At 40.2% G+C, this 20,210-nt stretch overlaps 1 protein-coding gene across 1 annotated transcript in view; it reads left to right on the top strand.

Moving 5' to 3' along the window:
* Nucleotides 1–20,210, top strand: part of OTOG (otogelin) — a 166,558-nt gene that overhangs the window by 46,706 nt on the left and 99,642 nt on the right. The window contains exons 16-23 of the mRNA XM_084632568.1: nt 1,706–1,838; nt 2,827–3,004; nt 5,592–5,716; nt 7,043–7,255; nt 8,294–8,459; nt 10,399–10,473; nt 14,026–14,066; nt 15,630–15,783. Of these exons, the coding sequence (XP_084488694.1) occupies nt 1,706–1,838; nt 2,827–3,004; nt 5,592–5,716; nt 7,043–7,255; nt 8,294–8,459; nt 10,399–10,473; nt 14,026–14,066; nt 15,630–15,783 (1,085 nt within the window). The remainder of the gene's footprint in view (nt 1–1,705; nt 1,839–2,826; nt 3,005–5,591; nt 5,717–7,042; nt 7,256–8,293; nt 8,460–10,398; nt 10,474–14,025; nt 14,067–15,629; nt 15,784–20,210) is intronic.

The following is a 20,210-nucleotide window of genomic DNA, read 5'->3' as shown; positions in this document are numbered from 1 at the left end:
TTGATTGAGGTACCAAGTGGTTTCACTACTTGCTTTAGGTTTTTTCTTACACCATCTAGTTTCTTTATCTGGCTATGTTTCTTTGTGCAAATTTACAAAATGTGGGCCAGGTAGGTTTTGCATGTCTAGCTTGGATCATGGGAATCTTTCACACTGCAAAGGCCATTACTAACAAGCCACAGGTGTACACTGCATGAGCATAGAACTGTCTCCATTTGACAATTTTTATGCCAAAAGCACATATTTCGAAGTCCAAAATGAAAGGCTGCAGGCCTGGGAAAAGTTTTCTGACTATCCATGCATACTACAGCTCCAAAAGAAGCTTACTAGAAACCCTGAAAAACATGTGACAAAATCAAACATTAATTTTTAATAAAACCCAACCTGTTACAAAATTGCACAATAGAATTGTGAGAATAATATTCAGTAAATAATTTACTTGATAAATGTTGCCTCTTTTTCTGTTCACAAAGTATTCATGAGCTGCCTACAATGTAGTCATATTTATTAGTTATTTGAAATTATTTGTGCAACATTTTCATTGCATAATTATTGGTCTTTCAATTTCAGAGCACTTAATTTACTGCAATTCAAGTATTCAATTTATGAACTTTTGAACAGTGTTAGTTGGTTTTACCATATATGGCACATGGCATGTTCCTATTCCTAGATTAGATTTAACACAATTCTCTGAATCAGGTTTCTGCTGCAGAATCCTGGTGATCACTTACAATACAAAGTCTGATTATTTAGATCTTTTATACCATTGATCACTGTGTGTCACTGACCTGAGTGCAAGGAACTACCAGGGGTCGATAGATTGGTTTAGAATGATTTTGTTCCTTCCTTTGGTGTAAGATTTAGCTAGTGTCCATAGAGAACCAATACAACTCCCAAGTATCCTCCTATATGTAGTCCTGGCTGTGTCATTCCTATCACTGTTTTCGTTCAATCAGTATGTGGTTGGATAAAATGGCACAGCAGGCATGTGTCATCAAAGCCCTGTTGCCAGTGAGTCTGCAGCGTGGTTCTGAGATGAGCTTTAATCAGCTAGATAAAAGGACTGCTTGTAAGACATGGCAAATAGGTTAGGCCAGTGGATTTCAGATCTCTTGCCTGGGAAAAAATGAGCCCAAATATACTTTAAAATCATGTATGCCATGGATCCTCTTTTTATATACATCATATATTGCTATTGCTTTCAAAAGCATTCTAGGTTTAAAATGTTTAGAAATAACTTAGATATGGCAAAAACCCATTTCCATTTAAATGGAATGACTGACTCATATTGTTTCTTTGCATTATAATGTGCAGAATGTAATTTTGTTTACAAGCATCAACTTTCAGTAAAGTTTTTCTGGAAATAAATGAGCCTGATCCAAAGCCTACTGAAGTTAATATAATGTCCCATTGATTGCATAGGGCTTTGTATCAGGCCCTATAAAAAGATTTTGCTGTATTTGTTTTTATATCTCTTACTTTAAGCTGTATTTGTCTAATATGTTACAAGTGTATTCAAACATCTATATTTAAATATCTCCATATTAACTTTGTTTTAAATTGAACTTCGAAACCACATATTTTACAAATACATTTTTCTAAAGAGGCAAGATACAATTGAAAATTATTTACAGATTCCCCCTCTCCATTCTTCTGCTTTAACATTTAACCCAACTTAAAATGTTTCTTTTACTCCTATTTGCAGAACCAAGATGGATCATGTATCCAATCAGTCAATCTTATTCTTAATCAGGATCCCAAGAGGCAAGTGACTCTGACTCATTCAGGAGATGTTTTGATATATGATCAGTACAAAATTAGCCTGCCCTATTCAGATGGTAAGGAATAATAAATACATAAGTAAATAATGCATATCAAGTACCAAAGCCGTATTTTAAAAACCATGTGTATGAATTATGTTGTTGCCATTGACACATTGCTAATTCCCCATAGGATGGCACCAACTGGTGTTTAACTAACTGCAGTGGTATTTAATGCCTTGATGACAAAAATATTCAGTATTAGTATTATGCCAAAAGCCTCTTACATGAAGATAAAGTTAATTGTACCTTTGACAGGCCCATAGTCTATCACTCAGACTACAAGTTCCTTTAGTTCTGTCCTAAAAGCAAAATTTTCTCCAATCGTCATTGTATGTCTTGACTCTGACTTTTCTCCTCTCCTTACTCATACAGAACTCACAGCAATGTCAGTGGGAGTTCTTCTTGCTCTACTTACATAGCATATTGGTGTTGAGATCCACCTGAGATCCACCAGAGGAGTTCTGCCTTAAGTTTGGGTTTTGTATTTTCTTGCCTCAACCCAGTGCATTTTTAATATACCATTGTTGGGAGAGTCAAGTATTTTGCATATTAAACCATAGCCCCATCCTGCAAGGATCTGTGTTGACTTCAGTGAGAGCTTAAGGGCACTTGGCATCTTGCAGGATCAGGCTCTGTGAGAACTGTCCAAAATGTCTGTGCTTCATGCAGTACATTGCCACCAGCATGATGATGTCACCTGCCTACAGCTGATTAGCTGAAAGAATTGTGTTTTTAAAACTATTTGATTCTACTTACTCTTTATGAAGTTGCAGTGATCCTTTGATGTGTTTTTGCACAACTTGAGAGAATGTATCAAACATTTAGTTTGCCTTATGAGACAGTAAAATACGTCCTATTCTCCTGTGATATATCACTGTTGCTTTTTGGGGGGTTCAGAATATGGAAAATGTAACTGACATAAAATAAAAAGTATTGAAATTAGAACAAGGTTCTTAACCATTTTCTTTCAACTTACCTTTCTTCTCCTTCCCCTCCCAACCAGATTCTTTTGAAATCAGGAAGCTCTCCTCTGTGTTTTTGCAAGTAAAGACCAACACTGGACTACAGATACTGTATGACAGGCAGGGGCTAAGGCTCTATCTTCAAGTTGATGACCGATGGAAGGATGATACTGTGGGCCTTTGTGGAACCTTCAATGGGAACATGCAGGATGACTTTTTGTATGAATGACTACTGTCTTTTTTCATATATTTAGAGTGGTATAGAAAATATGCATGCTGAAGATTCTTGGACAGATACCAAGAGTTTGACTTCATATTTCCCCCTTCTCTCCCTCAGAATGCTGGAACTGAGAAGTTGGTTTTGATTTGCTAGAAGGGGAAACCTTTAAGACAATATAAACCTCATTGATGTTGATGTCTTTTTTTAAATGAAAATAATCATATAAAAATACACTAGAATATAAACAAGTTCTAGTAGCTCCCAGACCTAGTTTGTTTGGAGATTTGTGCCTGAAAATGTCTCCTTCCTGAAGGACTTTCTGCTTCCTCGCAAGCCTTTCCTTATCTCTTTCCAGATCCTAGTCTCCACTACCATTCTAATCTCCTTTCTCCAACAGAGTTCCCATTGTGCTGAGTCTTGCAGCGCAGCAGTAGATTTCAAAATGAATTTGCCTGTTGTTTGAGCTTCACTTTGTTGTGAATGCATTGGAACACAGTTAGAGCTGCATGAGCACTCCAGTGAAACATATTAAATCTGGTCCGTTTTGCCCTGAAGTCTGTGTGCAGTCTTGCAGACCCAGCACAGTGAAGTGGCTTCAGGATGAAGAAATAGTCAATTATAAAGAAGGGAGAAAGTAAAGTGGAAAGGAATGAAAAAGGATAAAGAGGAGTTAACAGAGCAGAAAGGAGTTGAGCTCATTTAGAGCAGGAGGGGACGTTCCTTTGACCTGTCAGAAGGAAAGAAAAGAAGTGTTAATTTTTAAATTAAACTGAATACTTTTTGTTAAAGCTAGTAAAAAATAGGAACATTTTTTACACAAAAATGTCCCTAATTTCTTTGAAAAGTTTTAGAACTATTTTTTCCCTCCAACTAGCTCTATTTTTTATTTTAAAGATACAAAGAATCATCAGGTAACACTGCCTAGATCACACTGGGATGTGCCATAAATTTGCCAACGGTATTTACAAGATGCCACGATATTCTTACATTCTTAAAAGTTTAATTCACAATCATCAGATGTTTGCAACACACCTCTCAATCTCCAAACCTGCCCATCTGTAACACAAGCCATCCAAATGGGTGACAAATGGCTGAAATGTGACAGCTGCACCATAACTGGCAGATTACAGTGTTTAAGTAAAAAACCATAATTGAGATCTAATGCCATAATTGACAAATTATAATGGTTTTTAAGGGTCTTTTCTCACTGTGTGAAGCACATGATCTGGTTATGCAATCTCTTAGGGTACATCTACATCGCAATAAAAGACCTGTGACACGGCCATGGCTGGCCCGGGTCAGCTGACTTCGGCTTGCGGTGCTCTAGCCATGGGACTAGTTGCTGTGTAGGGGCTCGGGCTGGATCCTGGGCTCTGAATCCCGGCAAAGTGGGTGGGTCTTCGAGCCTGGGCTCCAGCCCAAGCCCTAATGTCTGCACTGCAATTTTTAACCCAGCAGCCTGATCCCTGTGAGCCTGAGACAGTTGAGCCAGGCTCTGAGGCTTGGTGCTGTGGAGTTTTTATTGCAGCATAGATGTACCCACAACCTCCTGCCCATCCCCAATTAACCTGTAACAGATTACAAACCTGGTTGATTTGCTTTACACAGTGATAAAAGCTCCTTAAAAACCATTTGTCCAACAAAACATACAGGTACCATACAGAGGCGAAGCTCAAGTGAGAGTGAGTGTATGCATGGCTATAGCAGTGGGGTCCTGGCCCAGACTACCCCCAAAATGAATGAATGCAGCCTCCCTCTCTACAGAGGATGCTGCCTACTCCATTATTGTGGCTTTTCCACAAAAAATGCTGCATGTCCCCACCCCAGTTAATACAATCCTCCCACACACTGCTCCAGCATTAATGCAACTCCCCTGCCCCCACAATACACAAAAGGTCCCTCTCACATATATATGAAATAAATGCAATTCTAGTTACTGCTGGCTGACTCCTTTATACCTTGCAGCTGCTGCTGCACCTCTGCTGTTTTTTCTGGGGCCAAGCAACACTCAGCTGCTCCTTCTGTCACATCTCTGGGCCCCTTGCTTCTCCGCCCCTTCCCTTTTTCTTCCAGGGACCAGAGAGAGTCCTGGCAGGGGAGATGGCCAGGGGCAGACAGAGGATTCTAGGTAGGGGAAAGATGAGGAAGGAGTGGAATGGAAAAGGTACTATTTTTACCAGAGGAGGGACAGAGGAGTGAGCAGGAAAAGCACAGGGTATTTCTACACAGCAATTTAACACCTGTGGCTGGCCAGTGTCAGCAGGCTCAGGCTCACAGGGCTTGGGCTGCAGGGCTGTAAAATTGCAGCATAGACATTTTGGGTCGGGCTGGAGCCCGGACTCTGGGATCCATGCCAACATTGCACTTTTATTGCCCCTCAATCTGAGCCCCTTGAGCCTGAGTCTGCTGACACAGGCCAGCCGTGGGTGTTTAACTGCTGTGTAGGCATACCCTCCTGTTGGAGCACTGCCCAAGAGTGCAGTGAGACAGGGATGCTGACCAACTTCATTGCAGGGTGTGATGCAGTTGAGCAGTCATGTTGTAAATTTGTGATGTTGTCAGTGACTGACCTTTGTCTTGCAAAAGATCTCCAGTAGGAGTACCTGAAAGCACCCCACAGCTGTTTGGAAACTCCTGGAAAACTTCATCGGCATGTGCCCCTGGGTATGACCATTCACCAATGGACCCATGTGATATTCACTTACAGGCAGGTGAGCAGTACAGATCAATCATTATTGATTTGACACCAAAATGTTTCATCCTGCTGTATCTCTGAGCCCGAGCCACAACAGCTAAACAACTCTTTTTAGTGCACTAATACGAGCCCCACTAGCACAAGTGTGTGGATCCAGGCTGGGAGTCTTGGTCCCAGATGCAGTATAGACATGCCCACAAGGCCCAGATCCAGAAAGGTTCTTAGGTGTCTAAGTCCCAGTTTTGGGCTCCACTGTGATCCACAGAACTCTTGCTTGGCTATTGTCTAATCCTGTAGGCACCTGTGTTTCTGCTTCTGGGCATGTGCACTGCTGCCTTACTCTAGGCCACCAGGTACCTCTCTCATACCTACGGCCCAAAGCAATTCACAAATTGCAGGAGAAAAAACATTTGTCCACCTAACTCACCTGCAGGGGCTGATCCAGTAGGTGTGCTTAGAGACTGCCTGCTGGATTGAGTCCCATTCGAAATGGTTGTGGTGGTGATGCCGACCCTATAACTTGTAGCACAGTGGTAAGAGCTCTCATCTGGGAGGTGGCAAAGCCAGGGTCCAGTTCCCCATCTCCAATGACTATCTAATTGTTTATCCAAAGCAGAATAGCTTCAACACCAGAATATCCTGTAGCTCAGTGGTTACAGCACACTCCTCAGTGGTGGGAAGCTGCTGTTCAAATCCTTTCCATGCTTCAGGCAGAAGGGGGGACCTGGGTCTCCAACCTCCCAGGTGAGTGCTCTAACCACTGGGTTAAAAGTTCTAAACTGGGTACCATCACCACCACCCATTTTGTGTGGTGTTAGGCAGATACCACTACCACCTTCTCCTATCATTTGATGTGGAGTGAGGCAGGTGCCTAACGCATTCTCACATGAAATGACTTGAGTGTGTAAGCTGCTTGACTCTAGGAGAGGGGTTCCCTTCTGTGGATGACTAGCAGAAATAGCCATCTCCCTACAGCCTGGACTTAGTGCCTATCTCTGTGAGAGGGGCAGGGCTTAGGACACATCCCTCTCTTCGGCATCTTCCATTGGCTAGTTTGGCTTTGTGGATCGCAGTGTTATTACTGTGTTTTTCTAGGCTTAGCATCACAATGCCTAAATCCCTTTACGGAGCTGGGCCTGACTGCTTCTCCAGCCATCAGTGCAATTTCTATTGATAGCAATGGAAGTTACACATACAGATCTACTATAGAGTAAAATATGTTCATAAATCTCTTGCTATGGTCAGCTTCAATAAACAGTACTACTTCCTCCTCTAAGAACTCTACCAAGTGTTAATAGTTTTGGAGCTAAAATATGTTTGTTTTAATGTATTACCTTAACAGCCTCTTATGCAGCAGAAGCTTGTAGCATCGTTACAAAAGAACTCTTTGCTCCTTGCCACACCTATCTGAGTCCTGTTTCCTATTTTGAGCAGTGCAGAAGGGACACCTGCAAATGTGGCCAGATTTGTTTGTGCTCTGCTTTAGCCAATTATGCTCATCAATGCCGAAGACATGGAGTGATAATAGATTTTAGGTCTAGCATCCCAGACTGTGGTAAGTTGTCTTTCAGTTCAGGTCTAATAACTTAATGTCATAGGTTTTATGCATGGTGGTGAACAAACTAAATGGGATGTTGCCTATTCCATATATGGGACCAATGAATTATAGTCCATTCTTTTTATACACAGTACTAGGATGAGGTTCCTTTTCTCACCAAATCAGAATAAATGCTGTAATTTATCAGAAGGTCATTTCTAATAGCTCTTTCTCTGTTCTCCCACTCACACATCATAACATATAATTCTCTTATCTGAGAATCAAGGCTGAATTGTTTTCAAAACAGGCTAGGGAAGATACATCTTCCACTATTTTTGTGTGTCTAAATCTCCTAGACTACTTTGAATATCTCATCCCAAATGTCTGTATTGGTGCAGTTCATGGGATGGATAAATAGCTTCTGGTTCTCTCTAATCAGAGTAGGGCTCTGTGGATTTTTTAAACTAGATCATTGAAGAATTAAGGTGTTGATATCATAGCTAAGGTAAGGTAGCGGAAATCCACATTTGAAAGATTTGAAATCCTCCAACAATTCTTCAAGAACCTGAGTCTCTTTTTTCCCCCATTGATACGTGGCAGTTGTGGTCGATCCCTCAGTTAATGGAACTACACTAGACTGCATGTATTCTTGACTGTTGCAAACAAAATTTCAGACTGTGTGATTCAACAGCTGTAAAGCACCAACATCTTAATCAGTTGCTTCATTGTGTTTTTGTTTGAGATGTTGTGCACTGTTCAAAGCACTCACTTGAGAGCCACGCATGTTGAGAGTTATAAAGACAAAAGGCCAGAGTCTGGTCTCAGTTACACCAGTGTAAATCTGGATTAACTGCACTGATTTCATTGAATTGACACTGGTTTTAAATCTGTGTAATTTATATCCCTTGGTGTTATAATAGCAATTCTAATGTAACTGGGATCCAAGAAATAATGATGTTTTATCAGAAAACGTGTTGCCCTAAAAACGACTTATGAGATTGGAGTGTACTTGAATCTCTTGCACTGTAATTAGAGAGATCTATTTCATTTGGATAGCTCTTTCATGTGAGGACACAAAGGAGTACAGTACCTGTGTATCTACCTGTGGCCAAACTTGCCAAACATTTTCTATGCCAGAGACATGCAGCGGTGATTGTGTTGAAGGTTGTGCTTGTCCTCTTGGAATGTATTTGAACAGCAAGACTGAAAGATGTGTACAGAGGTAGGTATAACTTGCAGCATTGACAGTGAGTCTAAGTACCACTTTAAATGTGTACATTTATATTTTCAAATCCAAGAGAGAGTTTAGAAACTATGAGTGCTTTGTGTATTCTGTAGAACAATATACATCTCCCCTAGATCTGGCAGGTTTTTAGTATCACACAGAATCATGTTAATCAGGAAACTTGCAATCCTTTGATTCTTAAACTCACCTTACACAATTTGGTGTACTGTTTTGAAAGGCCAATTCTTAGCAGTGCAAAAAGCAGAGATAAAGATGTTCTTTCAAAAGACAGTTTTTATTATAGTCTCCACTGAATTTCATCATTGCTTTATCAATGAATTCCACATACAGTTCTGGAGCCTTAACATTTCACCTGTCCTGCAGGAAGGGAGTGCCTTATTTATGGACCTTTTTGTTATTCAATAGAGTTCTCCCTGCAGAGCAGACAGTCCCCATGAAAGCTAAAATTGTAAAGCTCCAGGTCTTATAACGTGGTATTGATGATGATCAGTCTTTACATGCTAGCTGTTTTTGAATATTGGAGAGGTAAAAAGGGTAGGGACTTTGCTAGTGCTATTGATTTTATATGGAAAGCACTCATATACTATGGTGATGGGCATCAGTATGAAACCTAGATAGATAGATAAGCAATGCCATGCTGTGCCCTGTTTTTATCTATCAGCTTTACCAACATTGTGCATTTTCAGTCCTGAGACCACATCCACTTCTACAAACATTAGAATGAATTCTTTTAATCTTCTAAATAAATGACTGCTGACAATACTTGGTGACACTGAACCAGATCCTCAATTACACTGGTGTAAATTTGGAATAACTCCCTTGACTTCAAATGAGTTACTCGGGTTTTACACTGATGCAGCTGGGATCATACTGCCATATATTTCTTTCAGCATAAAAAAGCATATGGGGTAAAATACTAGCCCCATTCAAGTCAATGGCAAAACGCCCATTGATGTCAGTAGAGTCAGGATTTCACCTATGGAGTGGAATAAAATAATCCAGGTGGCTTCTGAGAGCTGGTGCAATATTCACGCTTCTCTACTGTGGGACCAATAGAGATATAGAACATTCAGAGGTTGGGAATCAGTACCATAAAAAACAAATGAAAGCCAGGAATTTACATGATTGCAGTCTTAGGTTTTCATGGATCTCTCGATGCGTAGAGAGTCTTACCCTCCATGCCTTCTAGTTCTTTCACCAACAAACAATGACCACAGGGGAACCCTAGAGTCTGTCTTCTGATGGGAGTCACACAGAACTAAGGGGATTCTTAATTTCACTTAATACATTATTAACTAATTCCTGATGAACATGGAGTTAGGAGAGGGAACATGCAGTGCAGAATGCCTCTCCCCCATGCTCCATCTCTTTCCATACATCCCAATCAGCTGTACAGATTTTATATGGAAGGAAAAGTGTTGGCCTTGTTTGCTACTCTCATGGCATTCCCTGTGGCTGTGTTCCCCCTTTTCCATGCCGTAGGCTGTAGAGACTTGCTTTGCTTCTTTACCTTTAAAAAATCTTTTTTAGAGTATAAACTATGATTTAAAAAAAAACAACTAGTATATTAAAGTGATGGTGATGGATTATTATCATTCCTCTATTACTGTCTGAAGTAGCTGCTCCAGATTTCTTTCCTATTGCTGTCTATTATACGAACTAGACCTTTGCACAATAGATAGTGTCAGAAAGCTGCTGACCTTACCTTCATGGAGACACATCTCAATGCCCTCATGGTAACAATACCATGCTAAGGATCCAGACCAATACACCATGCAGAATAAGATCATCAACTTTTTGAATGGCAGTAATTAATGGTTAATGTGAAGGTTTTTTTTCTTCCTTATGTCTGTCTTCTAATGCATGATGTACATGTTCCCATATGATTAAAATTATTTGTTTTTCTCCTCTGTAGGAATGAGTGCCCTTGTTATTTTCAAGGAATTGAATATCCACCCGGAGAAAATATTATCACCTCTTTGGGCAAATGGTAGGACATGCCCCTTGTTTGGGTTTTTTTCCCCTGTGCTCTGTCAAGTCATTCGCACTATCCTGTTTTATCTTTTATTGAGAATTCTGTAAACTAGCTTTAAAATGTTCATGACTTTCTGCCTCTCTTTGGACAGCACTGTTCCTGTGAAATGCATGCTTCTAGAAATTCTCTCTGCTGTGCTTCCTCTCAGAGCCTCCTGTAAGCGGGCTCCACAACACTGAATAGATAGGCATGCAAGTTAATGGTGCAGAGAACCTTGAGGACTTCCCTGGCATCCCCAACCCCTTCCCTGGCTTTCCTCTTCCAACCTGGCAGGACTAGACCCTTGTTGAACCCCCCTGGGATCAGGGGAATGCTGTGGAGGCAGAACTCCAATCCAGGCACTTGTTAAACTAATCTGAGTGCTACCAGACACATCCTTTTCACCCATTAATTTTGCCTGGCAAAGTTAAATTAGGGGATGAGTCAAATTTCAACCCCCTTCCCCTGTATCGAACATCCTATTTTACTTTCACTGCCTTTATTTGCTGGCAGAAGAGATTGCTTTGACTCTGGAAAAGTCTGGCTGGTTAATAAAACACATCAGTTAATCTTTAAAGTCTGATTTCCCATTTACCTGACTAGGCATCAGTATTGGCAAAAACCCAGTGGTATAGTGTGAATACATGCCAGTCCTTCTCATGCACTCTTGAACCAACAAGTACACCGATCCAGATAAATATATAAACTGTTCTTTGATTAAGCCTGTCTTCACTTTGGGGCCAATACTGTCTCTGACTTCTTGCCCATGGGGAGTGTACCCTGGCAACAGAGCTAGGGCAGTTCTATTGTGCATGCAAAAGAAAGGAGTGCACAGAATTTAGTGGAGGGGTGCACAGCCCTGCTTTTATGAAAGCATTTTGGACAGGATTTGCCTCTCTGTGCATATACTGGAATTATCAGATGGTTGAGATCCACTGACTGAAATGTTTTAAATTCTAAGGCCAAATTCATCTCTTCCTTGACTTCAGTGGAGTTACATCAGTTATGTGGCCCCTTGTGTTTTAACTAAAAGAATATTGTGAAATGTAGCATATTGGACTATGTATAGCACATTTTAAAATACTTTGCACTGGTCTACATTGTGAGTAGACCTCTTAGACAGTTGTAAGATTATCTTGCTTACCTTCTGGTTAGTCACGATTTTTCTCTGGCTACACTTTAACATGGATTTTTGCAGGTCAATTGATACAGAGACTGTCTTACATATGAGTTACTATATGGACAGTGGGTCTAGAGGAACTAGTCAGATTTAAGAGACATTTTAGGGTAATAATATCTGTATATATGGGAGATCACTAATAAAACTGCAGCATGTAACAGAATGTATTTGCCTACTGCTATATACTTGTTAAAAATGGTTCGGGTCTTTCTCAGGCTCATCCAATCCTCTTTGTCCTATTGTTCCCTTAGTCTCCTTCCACTTTTAGACTTGAGTTCCTTTCATGCTTGAAACAGCCTCTTATTGTTAACTTTCTTCCAAGTGCTCTAGCGATCTTTTTTTCAACCACCTCCTCAAAAAACCCCACTTCCACTGTGATGCAGTTCCACGCCCACAACAGCACTCTCCCTCACCATTTTTGTCCTGTATTGTTTTTCCATATTCTTCTCTCTGAATTAGATTGCAAGCTCCATAAGACAGAACCTGCACCTTTAGTGCATTTGGATAGTTGTGTAAAATATATGTTGCTGCAAATACAATATTAAATAAGCAGTAGCACAGACAGAAGCATTTTTTATATTTTATTTACTGGCTGTCTAGCAGAGGTGAACTGGGGAGACCACAACTGTCACAGAAGAATAAGTGAATAGTACTAAAGTTCACTGGCTGAAATTCTCCTTCAGTATAGAACAGAATATGAATTAGAGCCAACATTATTCTTTTCTTCCCAGTGACTGAGTCACTATCTAATTTGCTACTAGAAAAGGAGGACTTGTGGCACCTTAGAGACTAACAAATTTATTTGAGCATAAGCTTTTGTGAGCTACAGCTCACTTCATCTGATGCAATTTGCTACTGTTCTATAAAGTAGTAGACTATTTTGGCTGGAATTAGACAGGTACAGAAAGTGCCAGTGTTCAGTGCTGCTTTACATAATGTTTATTGCAATTATGTTTTGGGTTTAAGCAGTTCATTGGTTTTCTTTGCACTTGTTTTGTTGGCAGAGGCATGAATCTAATCACGCCTCCTCCTGTTTAGCCCCACCATATTAGCGCAATAGCGTGGGAGAAGCTTTCACGGTGACTGTTCTGCACCACCCCAGTTAGTCAGATGATCTCTCCCGATGGTGTGTGCACACTCAAAGCAGTGGGAGATACTGACTTAGATTTTTTTTTCTTTTTTTAGTAGTAAGGATATATGGAGTTGTGTTTTTCTCCAGTCCTTCTGATGCTGAAAGCTTGTCATGTAAGCCCCCCTCCCTCTCCCAGTACACTCTAATTGAAACCTTTCTTCATAAGAGTCATAATAAAAATGAGATGTAAGTACAAGATCCGGTGATCTTGTGTGTGCTGGACATTTCTTTAATGATCTAGGTTAGGAGCAGTTGAGAAATATCAGCAACATTATGATGCTGTAACTGAGCTTTGCTTGCATTTGGAAAAAGAGGAACATACACAGCCTGAGAGACTGGAACAATTAATAGTTGTGGTTATTAATTTTTTCTGTGATTTATTTTCCTTTTTCATTGTGTTTCAGCCATGACTGAATTTTGCTTTAATAGCTTATGGTGGCAGGACTGGGGAAGTGAAGTCCAGTGATTTTATTTTGTACAACACAGCATTTTATCTTACTGAATTGACACTGTTTTGAGCTATCTTTGGAGTCATTTGGGTTTCCATTTGACTTGCCAGTCCACTCTTCAGCATCTTTTTGGGCTTCTAAAGAGAAAAATCAATCCACTGAATATTTACAATAGTTAACCAAAAGATTTTTTTCTAAATACTAATAGTTTACTTTGTTTATTTAGAAGGGGCTTTCTCTTACGCAGAGTTGAAGTCTAATGAATAGCTTGCTATAGCTGTGTATATGGTTTTTTTTGTTTTGTTTTTTTACTGTAGTTACATATTTGAATGCTTACTGTAAGATACATGTAACACAGTTTCACATACAGGGTCTGCTTTTGCTACCGTGGCAGTCAGTGATAAAACTCCCATTGATATCAGTTGGAACAGGACTCGACCTAGTAATGTCATCATATTTTTGAGTTAGTTCTCCATGGGCTCTATTCTTTAAACTTAGCATTTGTATTATGTAATGTTTGTTTATTACAAGGACTGTTCTATTCTTTTATTACATATATAAGCAGCAAGATAGGCTGAAACTTGGATATACATTAAGAACCTTCTGATCAAGACACCACAAACTCCCTTATTGGTTATCTTTGTGCATACATATTTATATAATTTTATTTTGAGTAACATTTTACACATTTTTTTCAAATATAGATGAAGGGTAATATTTGAAACCTTTCTGGTTTTAATTACAGCTTCATATATTTTTTGTTGCAGCCATTGCCAAGATGGAATGATGAGTTGTGAGAACAACATTGGTAAGTGAAGAAGATGCATTAAGGCATGAAGAAGACAGACCCTGCTTCTTCCATGATGTCTCATTGATTATTGTGGGACTCTGTGAGGGCATAAAGGTCCATATAATCATCACTTGGCAGGACTGGAGCTTTAAATTAGAAATTTAACCTATAGTATAACTAAAAGTAGGGTTAGAGTAAAACAATAGATACTCTGTTGAAACTACTGGCTATCTGTGAGAAAATGCTTTTTATCAATATTTTAGTATAGCAAAATGTTTTCAGATTGATAATGCAACCTAAGTTTATTATGTAATGTAAACAGCAGATCTTCACATGGAGCAAACGTAGGCCAGATTTGTCTGACAAAATGTTGGAAAAACTGGACATTTCCAATGTTTTTACAAACTGAGATTTTGTTCCCCTCACAGTTTTAGCTAAGTGCTGTTTCTGTACTATCAGTTTTTACTTTCTCCCCAGAGTGGTATAAATGTCATAAGAATTATAATGTTGTGTATGGTGCATATGTAAAAGGAAAACATAAATAACAATTGCTTCTTGTGTTATAGTATCTTTACTCTGACTAGCAGATCCTGAGGGGCTAAGGGCCGGACTTTGTGAAAATGTTCCTGTGCATTTCAGATTAAAAAAAACTTAACTTGCTGTGAAGTGCAGGATGTTTCAGGTTTTTTTGAAACTGTGGGTTCTTGACTGTTTGATGAATACGGTTACTGATTGCATTGCAGGGTGTCACTGCAAGTAGTGTGGGGGTACAGCAATCTCCTAGATGTCTGCTACCACACTCCGAGTTTGAGAGCAAGCCCTGTAGATGCTCCAAGCACTACGCTCTCCAGGCTCTATCCTTCAGTTCCCCAAAACACTTGCACAGTTCAAATAATGGAGAATTCCTTTGCTACGGCAGCCAGAATAAACAAGGCAAATACCCACGGTGTGATTTCCTTAGTGGTTAAAACAAAAAAGAGATAAAACCAACAGTTCCCAACCCAGTGCCTAGGAACAGGCCGGTCTAGGGGTATACAAAGCAAAAGGCTGCTGTGTAACCTGGCTGCACCAATCACTTGCCTGCAGTCAACAGCCCTGTGTTCTTGCTCTGACTGCCACTGGACCCCTGCCAGCAACAGGAGAACCTCAGCCCAGCTGTCAGGTCCTTCAGATCCAGCTCTCAGGCTACCTGCTATCCACTATTCCCTCCACAGCCAGCTCCCAGCTTCTGCTCACATGCAGCCTCTGGCTCCCTCCTGAGCCAGGTAGTACTGCCCTTTCCTGTGTTTGGGGGATTATGGAACCTTCCCTGGGCTGGTTGTTAAACTTGGAGGGAACAGTGCACAGTAATGAGCAAGTAGGTTCATTAGAATACATTTATCTTTTTTCTTCTTTTCCAACTGGATCAGATTCATAGTGTCTGTTTGGGGTTAATTGTCTGACCAGGAGTTATAGATGAACCCACCCCCATGATTGGTCAAATTAATCTCTGGTTTAAATCAGCATTTATTAATTTTCAAAGCTTTCTACCAAATCTGAAATTTCAGGAATGATGAACGTCCGCAATATTTTGTTTTCCAGTACACAACTGCCCAGCGGGCCAGATTTATGTTAACTGTAGTAATCCACAAGCTAACATGGAGTTTAGCAGAGAGAGAACCTGTGAGAATCAGCTGCTAAATCTCACCTTCTCAGGACATCTTCCTTGTCTTTCAGGATGTGTTTGTCCACAAGGGTAAGTCCAAAGTACCCGTGCCTTTCATTGCACCTGCAAAGATGGCTGTACTCTCAGTAGTGACAGTTGAATAGCTTATTGCTTTGGGTTGCTTTTATAGTGGTGAAAAACACAGCAGTTACTACTTAGAGAACTTTTGTTGTCAAGGGGGAGCAAGTTCTGTTCTTAAGGACTCACCAGACAAAAGGCATGATCCTCTGGAGGCCTAAGATGGACGGGTGGTGTCAAATCTCTAATACCTCATAATAAGGATGAGGCCAGAGGGGTTCGCAAATACAGCCAGGGCTTCTTCTGATACTGCACCAACAAATGTGTTGAACTGTTTTGGCATCAAATATGGTGTATTGGTGTGCGAGGGAAAGCTGTTATAAAAGACAAAGGAGGAGATTTTCAGAGGCATGATTAGCAGTTAGGAGCCCAAATTCCATCATCTTTCAATGGGAATTAGGGCTTGTCTATACCTGAAATGACCTCACCACACATTAAGCAGTGGGGACCATTGTCTGGCTTGTTAGGAAAGGTGTGCGCCTCTTTAAGGGCTAGAAAGCTAGGGAGTGACTTTCTGCTGCAGATAGGTCTGGAGATGCTGATCCATTCCCCCAGCTGACTGGAAGATGAGGGGAGAGGGGGCAGGGCGGGGGGAGCGGGGGCGGCAGAGGGAGACCACGACTACACAGGCCCATACTGGTGCAGGAAAAGCTCTCTTTTTATTTGGACTAAGAGGAGCAGCAGCCACCCTCCCACCCATGGAAATGGTGGAATACTGAGTTTTGGCAGGATCTGCTGTGGACACTGTGCTGGTTGCTCCTTTTCTGGGGAGCTGGGAAAGATTTTGGCCAAGGTGAAGTGGTTTGTTTGTTTGTTTTTTGCCTTCCCCACAGTAGGTTTTGGGGGGCTTATTTGGGGCGAAAATGAAAATGCATAATCACACAGTATTTTTTTCCAGGTTTCAGAGTAGCAGCTGTATTCGTCTGTATCCGTAAAAAGAAAAGGAATACTTGTGGCACCTTAGAGACTAACCAATTTATTTGAGCATAAGCTTTCGTGAGCTACAGCTCACTTCATCGGATGCATACAGTGGAAAATATAGTGGCAGCTGGAAGCCCCCGGGGCTCCGAGCAGCGGGGCTCGGGTGGCGATTTAAAGGGCTCCGGAGGGTAGTGGCAGTGGGAGCCTCAGGCCCTTTAAATCACCACCCAAGCTATTGCAGTGGAGCCCCGGGCCTTTTAAATTGCCACCAGGACCCCCGGGGCTCCAGCAACAGGGCTCGGATGGCGATTTAAAGGGTCTGGGGCTCCAGTTGCCACTACTGCTCCGGGTCCTTTAAATCATCCCCGGAGCCTGCCGGAGCCCTGGGGTAACAGTGGTGGGGCTCCGGCGGCTATTTAAAGGGCCCGGGGTGGTAACGGCAGCTGGAGCCCCGGACCCTTTAAATCTCCGCCCGAGCCCTGACTCTTTAAATCGTCCCCGGAGCCCTGCTGCCACTGCGGCGGCTATTTAAAGGGCCTGGGTTGGTAGCTGCGACAGGAGCCCCGGGCCCTTTAAATCGCCACCTGAGCCCTACCGCCGCTTTACCAGGGCTCTGGCAGCAGGGCTCTGGTGGTAATTTAAAGGGCCCGGGGCTCTAGCCACTGCTGGGAGCCCCAGGACCTTTAAATTGCCGCCTGGGGAAGCCGATCCGCCCTGGTACAGCGCCCGGGCTCTTGCCGGTATGCCGTACCAGGGAGTACCGGCTTACTTTCACCTCTGCCCCCAAAACTCTATATTCTGATGAATGAGAATAACTTTGACTCATCAACAATTAAGCATGTTGAGGCCTTTTTCTTTTTGGTGGAGAAAAGCTAAGGAGAGATTTTACCTTCATTCTTTGTGCCAGAGAAACATCTTTGATTTAGTGGCGCATAGTGTAAACATAAATGAAAGCTGATAGGACATTAATTCTGCTGTCTTTCCTCAGTGAATCAGACACAAAAACTAGATCGATATAATAGATTGTGGTTGTCATGAGCTTCAGTTGGAATATTGTTTTCTGTGGAGTTCAGGAAGAATCTTTATACTTGCTTTAAAAGTGATTGGTTGATGCAGTTGTGTTCTGCCCCAGGTGTATTCCCCTAGATGTAGAAATATTTCCAGATGAAGTCATTTGGAGCAGTGGATGATCACCAATTCTGAATACTAAGCTGTAGCATGTAAAGTTGGGTATCCCAAATTATAGGCCACTTTTGAAAATTTGGCCCAGTATCTCTACTGGTGCCCAGCGGAGTTGACCACGATAGCTGGAGAGTGAATATTGTTCTGTGAATTAGATAAAGTAGTGTTTCTAATATTCTTATTTTTGGGGAGAAGTACTGATGTAACATTCTTAAATTTGCATTACACTTTATATAAACTGAGCCAGAACATTTGTTCTGAACTATGAAATTGAATGTTGGTCTGAATCCAGCCCCCAAAATGATTTTATGTTATAATTCCTTCTTCTAATACTCCCACATTTTAAATAAGAGTGCTGAATTAGAAATCCTGATTAGCTTTTTCATAACAGTTGTTTCATAAAGTCCAAAAATTCAAGCAGTTAAAGTTGATGCAGAAAAATATTGGTCAAAAATAAAAAATGAAAAAATAAAGATTTATAGACATGAGTTATCAATATATTTAAGACAAGACCTACTGACCGTATAAAGACATGCAGTCTTAGATACAATGACAGCCAGATGAGCTTAATTTTATAGAATACAGAGAAGATCTAGTTTACCTAAATAATATAAGGAGAACAAATGCACACACCTGAAAATTAAAGATAAATACACAAAATTTAGAACTATTTTTTTTTCTGAGAAATATCAATTTTTGGAATATTCTTTCCCTGAAGTAGTAGAAGTACAAAATATAGACTGATCGCTACATTTGGGGTCAGAGTAATTTTTTTCCATACTGGTAGGGACATTTTGGAACCCTGAACCATGCACTGAACATTGAGTTTCCTTTAGTGCAATGAGCAGAGGTTAGGAGACAAGATGTCATGGGGATAAATTAGAGTAATTACTAGTAAAAAATCAGTCATCCTCTTCTGACCTTGTAGAGGGAGCAGATGAATGTTAAATGTGTGACACAGACCTTGAGTCTCACTGTGCAGTTAAAACTCGAAGGAGGCAAATAGATGAGAATTATATATCTTTTAAATGTACAAAAGAAAAAAAAAAACAAAATTCAAAGCCTTCAAACAAGGGGATTATTGAACAAAAAAATTAAGGAAGAGCTCTGACACCAAGGAGGAATCAGTATAAATTGTCTTTTTAATTTACAACTAAATTAATGTCTTATGACATATTAATATTGTGTCAGTCCAGGAACTAAGTGAATCTATACATATTACCAGTCTGACAACGGTAATTATGTCAGCCTTTACTGTATTGACAGACCAAGTTAATGCTAAATAATTGGTAGGATTTCTCCCAAAGCTCCTGCATACTTTGTCTGAATGTAGTTTGTATCATCATCATTAAATATGAAAAAGTTACTATGCAAAAAGAAAGGAGATGTCACAAGGTTGAAAAAATAAGGGAGATATATTAAATACCTTCCATTAAGGAGGTAATCTGTTAATTGATTCAGTATCACTCATCTCTTCTTTTATGTGAATACAGAGTTGTGTTATGGTTCTCACAGTACGTATATAGAATTTTACATGACACCAGATTGATTTAGTTAGTTAGTTAAAATTACTTGCATCTGTTTGGTTTCTTTCATAAAGCCATTATTCATCTACCCACTGGCATTTATTTGTTGTGATTTGTGTTTGCTACGTGTGTTTGTGTGGGTATTGCTTTACAAAATTAATAAAATATATGAAATTTAAAGATGAAATAGTAGTGTGATCTCAAGTATCATGGTTTGTGATTATGAACAGTAATCCCAGTAACAATCATTGCTACACACAAACTGAATTATTGGAGATATGTCTTTATTATGTGCAAATTATATAGGGTTGTTTGCTTGCTGACAATTTGCATGCCAATCATGTCTGAGGCTTCTTTTACATATTCTTCTAAAATGATCATATATTACATACATATGATGTTCATAATTGAAGTCACTTTAGAAAGGAAGGGGATTTTTCTTAAGGCTCGTCTATTACGATCCAAGACATACATTTACTTCTACTCAAACCATGATATCATCTTTGTGAGGTTTCACTTAAATTGGTTTAGATTAATTTGGTAATTTACTGTTAAAAACTGATGTGATTGAAACAAGGGTTAAATTAATTTAAATGTGTCTGTATTAGGAGTTTGTATCAGTTTAACTAGATTGATATTCTTTAGTTGACTTAGTAAAGTGGTGCAGCTTTCCTAGTATAAAAAAGTTCTGGAATTATTTAAAGCAAGTATATTGTAGATTGAAGCTGTTTCCAGTTTTTTCACTAATAC

This window comes from Lepidochelys olivacea (genome assembly GCF_965140295.1).
Source record: "Lepidochelys olivacea isolate rLepOli2 genome assembly, chromosome: 6".
NCBI classification, from domain to species: domain Eukaryota; kingdom Metazoa; phylum Chordata; order Testudines; family Cheloniidae; genus Lepidochelys; species Lepidochelys olivacea.
This window is presented reverse-complemented; position numbering and strand designations above follow the sequence as displayed.